Here is an 8,661-nt window from a genome sequence, read left to right as displayed (position 1 = left end):
ACACACACACACACACACACACACACACACACACACTACATGATGTGAGGATAAGGAATTCAAATGATGTTCGCTGGGTAGATAAGGGTCATATTATCCTTCATAACTGGGGTTTTTATGTGAAGAGAAGACAGAATTAGTAATGCAATTATTCATGCAAATAAGCTCTTATTCACCATCATTAGAGTGAAAATTAAGAATTGACTACATTCAAGAGTCTCTCTGTCTCTCTCTGTGTCTCTTACTCTCATAGTCCTGATGTGATTAAAAGATTTTTATGACTCAATGCTCTAACAGAGCAGAAATAATGTTATTGAAACTGTAAATCAAAAAAAGAGAAAATCAATGACAGAAATCAATTACTTTTCCTTTGCTGACATGACTTTGCTCTTTTTTTGGAGAAAATGTTTTTTTGATTGTCTTTCATCAGTGTTTTCAAGGCCGTATTTCTTCCATATTCCTGTTATTTCCAAGTAATATCACTTTCAAACAATATCAAGAACTTTATTCCAAAAGGCTTATGATTGTAGATGTTCGGTATAATGACAAGGCATTCTTTTGTTGCAGTGCCCCCAACACCAATTGCCCCCCCTCAGCTCCTGCGGGCAGGCCCCACATATCTGATCATCCAGCTCAACACCAACTCCATTGTGGGTGATGGGCCCGTTATTCGGCGGGAAATCCAGTACCGGGCAAGCCAGTCCACGTGGACGGAGACTCACGGTGTGGGCTCACTCACCTATAAGATTTGGCATCTGGAGCCAGACACAGAGTACCGCATCAGTGTCCTGCTCACCCGGCCCGGGGACGGGGGTACAGGAGCACCGGGGCCCCCTCTGACCAGCAGGACAAAGTGTGCAGGTGAGTCAGATCAGAGACCCCTTAGAACCAAGTCATTTCCTGTATCTGTGTCACATGGTTTTACTACATGGTTTCATTATTTAGGAGATTAGTGGCAAGTTCTGAGTGTATTGATTCCAATGGGAGAAGTGAAGAGGAAAACAGATTATGACCAATTCTTTCGCACATAGTCACCAAAGTAAATACTGGACCATTGTCAAAGCCACATATCTCATGAACAATAAAATAACTCTTTTCAGACGAACAAATCAGGAGAAAATTATCTTTGTGCGAGACCCGTTTCTGTCTCAGGACCAAACTCTCGCGAGATCTGGCAACATAGACATGCTAACGTGTACTAACGTTTGCGAACGCAATAACAAAACACATTTTTGGTCATGCTAAATATAGCTTTAGGTCAGATCAAGCATTGGTTACAGTGCAACTAGGAACTGTTAGTAGCTTGTGCTGCGTGAGTTTAAATGGGGACGATATGCCAAAATATACAACTCACTGACTCCATGGCAACATTTGCGTCACCCAAAAGCCTTTAAGGAACTGTATCATTGTTACATCTAGGCTCGGAATAAGAAAAAGAATAACAATAGTAGTGACAAAATCCATAAGTATTAGCATTCTGTATTTTGCACAATGAATACATGTTCTGCTTGCGGCGTGGTTCTATGGATTACAGATTTCACACACCGCAGATCGCTGTGATTGACCACTCAGAAATGCTGTGTACTCATAATTTTCTAGCAATAGTATGTTTCTTAGTGTCGTCTTAGTTTCTTCTAAATCTAAAGTGTAATTGGACATGTGGCTTTTGATGCATTGCTATGGCAACACTAGTGTACGGAATGCTGCAAACTGAGGTCTCAAAATATCAGTACAAAACAACAAACAGAAGACCATCTGGTTACTCTTGCAGTTCATGGATCCAAATAAAACCCCACTGTTTTTAGAGTGTGTTTCTGCTCTAATGCTCTGAGATTTGCCAGAGTTGTGAGCTGCAGCTGGGAGCCGCATCAAACTCTTTGACGAACCACTTTAGAACTTGTTGTTTGCCTGCAGCCGCTGAGAACAACAGGTGTGTTTGTTGTCTTTGCAGCGTGGAAGGTTCCTGATGCTTTTTATTTATTTCAACCGAGACCTGCTTTTATCTACAGTCATTTACATGATTGCAAGACATGGGTCGAAGCACCACACCCTTGGGTTAATGACTGGTCTGAACTCAGCTGTGAAATAACGTTTTGCTCAAGAGCTGGTGTTGAGTTGAGATTCTGGCGTCATGCAGCAGAAGACGGGCTCCTCTCGCCACCTCTCGTCTGTGTTTTAGCCGCTGTGCTGCTCATCCGGTTGAAAAAGACACCCTGCCGCTCTGTCAAGTAGACAGCATGACGCCCCTGTCATCTGCCACACACTTCCATCCACTCTCGTCAGTGTCTTCGTCTCGCCCACCTCCTGTCAACTCCCATTGCTCTTATGTGAAGCGTTACCCCCGGGAGGAAGGCAGCGTATAGCCGAGGCCCTTTGACACAAAACTCTGGATGAATTTGTCTCCTGAATGTGTCACAGAGAGCAATTTCTTTTAGCACTGTGACTCCTCTTTTTGGGAGAGTCTTTGAGTGTGATATTTCATACCTACTGGTGCAGAGGATTTCAATCCCATGGGCCATTGTTGAGGGTGGCCATCTAAACCAATGATGTGCTCTTGTGCTTTTTTTCCCCAGTGTTCATGCTTTTTGTGTGGCGGGGCATTCAGTCTGAAATCAATCACTTCCTGACCTCACCCCTTTAGATTTGAACAATTATTTCCCTACATGTTAACAAATATGAGAACGACCCAACTACTTTGGAAACTGAGCCTCAAAGTCAACCCATATCAGACGACTACCTCTTTTAAAGGCATATCACTTTTTCAAAAACAAACAATACAGTGTAGTTTTCTGATGATGGGAAAGCTAACAAACAAGGTTATTTAAAATTGTGATACTGTTGGCCAAAATAAATCAATAAATAGGCAAATTAGGAGATTTCTTGTCCCCAAATCTTAATTTGAACAAAGCGCATTTGAACTCAGATTTTGTTTTTCTTCATTTTTTAACAGTGAAATAATAACTATTTGCTATAGGGTCAACAGTTCTTTACATCTCCTGAAGTTTTCATGTTGTGGCCGCTGAAGAAGATGTCTGTGTGTTGAGTGGTTGTCCAATATGAATGAACTTTGAGTGCCCCTGTCTCCTGAAGAGTTCGTAATACTGGTTAGTCAAACCATGTTTTAACTCTGTCATATTGGTTAACATGTAGGAAAACGTTGGTTTGAATCAGAAGCGGTGAGCTCAGAAAAGGATTGATTTCTGGTGAAGTGCCCCAGGCTACAAATAAGCCTCCTGGCATGAATGCTGATGTGTTGTTCATTTATCTTTTAGCATTCATTCATTCCTGTCTCTTAATTACGTTTTGGTGTAATATTGGCATGTTTCACATATGTTTTGGTGGCCTAAATTTTAGTTTGTAGGAAAATTGTTAGTGTAGTAGTAGTCGTATTTCTTCCAACCCATTCATCTCAAAGCCTCAATATCTTTAGTGTCCAGATCTTTTCATGTATACCACCAAGTGCAACGCAATGAATGGCTTCGAGGACACAAAAGTGTGTGCTTTTCTCCCCATTTAAGTGACTACTTCTGTCGAGATAACGGAGACACAAAACACAGAGGGACAGATTTACGGCATTTTATGTCCTGGTTTGTCACACTTGACGTATTCTGTCCTAAACACAAGTGCTTTATCAAACAGATGCACAATGTCAGTTTGGAGGGTTTGCAAGATACATCTCTTTTGTCATTGCATGTGCATGTGCACTCCTACATTCCAAAAGTATATTGTTACTTTCAGGTGAAGGAACCCCCATTATACTTCTTTTCAGTGAAATACGTGTACACTTGGAGTTTACTAGAATAGGTTTACATGCTCTGATGTAGCATATCATGTTTCTGCCTCTGCCTGAAACGATCTGTCTGAGCCCTCGGCCCACCTTCCTGAAAAGCCCTTTGTTTGGTCAGCTGGCCTACTCTGTTGTGATTAGTCAACCAAATTCAAACAAGCCACTAGGCGGGCTGTGCTCGCCCAGGCAGCACCTATGGGCAGCGTATATTAAAAACTGGGCTGGCTTTCTCAATCAGTGACATCACTAATTGAAGAATTTCAAACCAAAATGGGGACGGGACGCTTCAGGCAATTGAGAATGTGCAGTCTATGGAAGAGAGTTCCATTTTTAATGGAAATGTGTTTTGGTTTTTACTTTATATATCTGTTAAGTACACAATTACTATTAACACACAAATACGTACAATAGAGCCTCTTTAAAGATTCTGTTCTGCTCGTTGTTGTTGACAACAGTTCATGGCGGACACATATAGCAACAAGCCGATTTAAAAACTATTAAAAGTTGTATTCTTTTTGCCAATCTCCACTATTCTTTGAAAACCATTTCAGGTAAATGTGTTATCTATTAGATTAAACTGTCATAAAAATATGGAGAAATCAAGATTTACAGGTTAAATTTACAGGTTACATTTTTGGAATTTGATACCGGCAGAAACTCATTGAATATATGCATGCCAGTAGTGGAAACCCCCTGTGGTTTCAGTGGTAAGTAAGAGGGTGTGCACTGATAGTCCATCATAATTCCAACATAGCTCCTGGCAGGAGGGACAGGCCTCAGTGGCAGTCCACTGAGGCAGCTGTTAAAGATGAGGAGCATGAGATGAAATGGGCAGACCCATAGGGACTCTTCCCCCATTCATCTCTTCCGCTTCCCCCGCTCATCTCTTGTCCGGCCTCCCTTTCCCTCCTTCACTCCTTCTGCCTCTGGCTAATCCCTCTGATTAGGCTAATCAAGCTGAATGTCAGTTTGGTGTAGGACTGCTGGAGGACCGGCGGGTGGAGAGCCCAGGACAGACCGAGCCTTCTGCAGTGCTGCAGTAATGATGAGTAATGGCATCTTGAGCAGACACTGAACAATCAGTCAGCGGGCCACTGGTGGCAGACCATGTTAAAACAGGATTAGACTGCTACACAGAGCTGATATTGTTAAAAACATGTGACATCAAGCCAATTCTTGTCGTGCACCTTTAACATGACCGGTATGATTTTTCCTGTATGATTGATTGATACTATTCCATGGGAAGGTTTTGGCTTTCAGTTGTGAAAACACTCTCTTCTAGGGCTGGGCAATGTATTAATATTATATTGATATTGTCATATGAGACTATATATCATCTTAGATTTTGGATATCGTAATATGGCCGAAGTTTTGGCTTTTCTTGGTTTTAAAGGCTGCATTACAGTAAAGTGATGTCATTTTTTGAACTTACCAGACTGTTGTAGCTCTTCTAGTATTTGCCTTTACCCACTTAGTCATTATATCCACATTAGTGATGTTTATTTATCTAAAATCTAACTGAAGATATTTTGTTAAAGCACTAATTGTCAAAAATGGTCAAAAATATCGTGATAATTGATTTTCTCCATATCGCCCAGCACTACTTTCTTCCACACTTAAGGGGAAGAGCAGACAGCTATCAGGTCAGCTAGGATTCTGGGGACATTCCCTACCCCCGTCTTGTCTCTCTGTCCCCTCAGAACTGATGTCTCCTCCGTGACATTGTTTGCTTCTTTCCTTCACTCAGCAGCTTCTGATCTATGTTTAGTGTAGCAGCAGGGCTGTAGCTAGTAGCCCTCTCCTTCTTGGCCCGCAGCAGTCTGCAGCTCTGCACTGCCGGCCTGTGCCAGGCTGAAGGCATTGCCCTCTTCTTGGTTTATCTGATCCCTCAGCAGTGCACTTGAAGATCCGGGCCAGGCTACAGGACAGACATAACCCGCCGTGTGTTGGAACTGTGCATGACAGGGACACGGACATCCGCAATCACAGCTTCAACACGCCAGCAGTAATTAGGCTTCACATTGATTCTCTGCCGAGGCCGTGCACTGGTCTCCTACTGAACCTTATTCGCGCAAGGAGGGATGGGAATGTGAAATATTGGGTTGCATTCTATTTCTTCAGGCAGTTTCAGTTTTTCATTGATTCACCCCTCTGTAACCTCGATTGTAAAGTCAGCTGCAACTGTTGCTGTCTCCGCTTCCCCATCGGTATTTCTCTTTCATGCTGTACTGGGTAAGAGTTTTAGGTAAAAATATTCTTGTCTTGGCAGCATACATCTCATCACACATCTCAACTTGTGCTGCAACAGAGAACAGCATCTCATCCCTTCTGACTTACAAAAAAACGATCATAGCTTCTCATCCATTCATTTTCTTTTCAGTAAATGTCCAGTGGCACCAAAGTAGCCTGACCTCTGTCTTCCTAGTCACATCCTGCGGGGGGATCCCAAGAGGGTCCCAGGCTGGATGGGGTGTATAGTCGCTCCAGCATGCTCTGGGTCTGCATTTGGTTCTCCATGCAAATGGACACTTTAAGAACAGTTCCACGAGGAAGCATTCAAGAGGCACCACCTCAACAGGCTTTGGTTCCTAGCAACTCCTTCCCAATGACGGCAAGCTTGGTCGAGGACCAACGTGTAGTAGAATTTTCAACATAGATTGTATAAAACAGGTTTAAAAGCGCTGCATTGCTCTTCCTTCTCTTCATTGAAATATCTTTGTTCACAGGCTTGTCGTGATGTGCATGTGATGTCCTATAGGTGCCAAAAGAAATTTGTTTTTGTACTGCCAATTTGTTTTGTCATGGTTCATTTGTCAAGAAACATTACAATTCATGAGAAAAAATCATGGCAGAGAATCGTGATATAAATTCTAAGGTAAAAAAAATCATGATTCATATTTTTCCCTGAATCATGGCCTGAATCGCAGTCCTACTTTCATGTCTCTCGGCTGAGTCACAAAAACAGTTTTTGACTCTAATATCCCTCCCCTCAAAAAACTATTTGCATTTTCTACTTGTAATCTCATAGATTTACCCGATATGTCCAAAGGATTTTCTGGTTTTGAGTATTGATTTCTGTCAGGGAGCTTCTTCCTTTACACTGTTTAACACATTTTTTTCTGTGGCCCCTTTGGTTTCCTCGGCAAAAGCTGGTAAACATAAGCTGCTCACTGTTTGCACTTTCTTGATGTCATTTCTGCTTCCTGTGCCTCTTCAGAGCCCATGCGTGCCCTGCGAGGTCTGACAGCTGTAGAGATCCAGCCCCGGCAGCTGGGCCTTCAGTGGGAGCCGCTGGGCTACAACCTCACCCGCTGTCACACCTACTCCTTGTCCCTGTGCTACCGCTACTCCATGCCAACAGGGGGCAGCGGAGGGAGCAACGCAACCATCAGAGAGTGCCTGTCCGTGGATCGCAACACCTCTCACTTCACCTTGAGAGACCTGCCGCCCTTCCGCTCGGTCCACGTCCGGCTGGCGCTGGCCAACCCCGAAGGCAAGAAGGAGAGCAGAGAAGTTACCTTCCAGACGGAGGAGGACAGTGAGTAGGCCGTTTTTATGTGACCCAGTGGGTAGACAAAAGATGCTAAAATAGATGCATTAGTTAATCTGTGCAATTCTTCTGCAGCATCATTATGGAGAGCAGGAAGTTATGTTATGTATGCACAGTCCTCACACAAGCTCTTTAGAGTAATCATTTCTTAGCTCTGGCTTCAGAACTTCTTCTTTTTTCTACTTTTCTTTGCATGGTCCGTCACGCTCAGATAATTATTGTGCATTGCTTACACACATCCATGCCTTTAGTCATCCAGTGCCAGCAAAAAAAAACTACACACAAATATTGACTCACAAAATAAGCTGGATCAGCGTAACTAAATGGAAGATCAGCCTTATAAATGGAGACCAGTGGAACATTAATCAGCTCGGGCCATGGCCGCGAGCAAAATGGCAAAATGATTTTGCTTATCTCTGTATTAATATTTTCCTGTGTACATCAGCAGAGTTAGGCACATTCTCATGCAAATTCCCAGAGTGGAAGTACAGAAGGTCAAACAATTGTTCTGAAGAATAAGCAAGCACTTTTTTCAATGTAATTGAATGCCACTCAGTGAGATTTTTGAACCAGTGGAGTGAGTGGGAGGGACTGGTGGCTATGATATGAAATTGGCAGCATTTGTCTTTCTATTGCATCTTCCAAATGCATTAGAATGGTTTTACAGTCAATTCAACAGCAAGATTCAAAAGTGCCATGCAGTGCAGGAGATATGAAAAAACTGACTTAATTATCTACACCTACACATTGCTGTCTTGTAGGCAGGAGGAAATTAAATGAATTTGCATAAATGGAATAACGTACAGCATGGTATTTTTCACTCGTTAGATTTGAGTAGTTCGAAAGTGACAAGTTAAAACACACGTGTCAAAAAAAAAGGCTTTTTTTCCCCCCTCCCTATTTACTTGATATTTTGAATGTTAGCACCAATGGAAAGTTTTGCTTTTGAGCCACTGAATGCCAGTCTGACAGTCCCATATCCCCCTGTCACAAGGAGAGCCGCCATCACCGTCACAACTATAGTAATTGAGCCGCAGCCGGTGACAGTTCCACCTGCCAGTTTCCTATGGGCTCAACAATCAAACACTGGTGTAGCACTTTGCCTATATGTGTCTCTGCTTCTTCAAGGAAGCAGATTTGTCTGTCAGTGTTTCATGGATACAGCTGGATGTTCTTCTAGCATGTTTTGCCTACCTCCGCTTCAGCTTCTAAGGGCAACAGACATGCAAAAGGAGTTTTATAATGCAAGAGAGTAGCATTCAGTAATTCAGTCACTATTAACACGCACGCATAGAGATGATATACTGCCTTTGCAAAAAAAAAA

General features: G+C 42.7%; 1 protein-coding gene across 9 annotated transcripts in view; it reads left to right on the top strand.

Moving 5' to 3' along the window:
* The window catches only part of LOC116702075 (receptor-type tyrosine-protein phosphatase U), a 221,250-nt gene that overhangs the window by 132,450 nt on the left and 80,139 nt on the right, over positions 1-8,661 (top strand). For all 9 annotated transcript variants that reach the window (XM_032536175.1, XM_032536172.1, XM_032536173.1 and 6 more), the window contains exons 7-8: positions 568-861; positions 7,005-7,325. In XM_032536175.1, coding sequence (XP_032392066.1) covers positions 568-861; positions 7,005-7,325 — 615 coding nt within the window. The remainder of the gene's footprint in view (positions 1-567; positions 862-7,004; positions 7,326-8,661) is intronic.

The sequence above is a fragment of the Etheostoma spectabile genome, chromosome 14, assembly GCF_008692095.1.
Source record: "Etheostoma spectabile isolate EspeVRDwgs_2016 chromosome 14, UIUC_Espe_1.0, whole genome shotgun sequence".
NCBI lineage: Eukaryota > Metazoa > Chordata > Actinopteri > Perciformes > Percidae > Etheostoma > Etheostoma spectabile.
The sequence above is the reverse complement of the archived record's forward strand: the minus strand, read 5'-3'. Positions and strand labels throughout refer to the sequence as shown.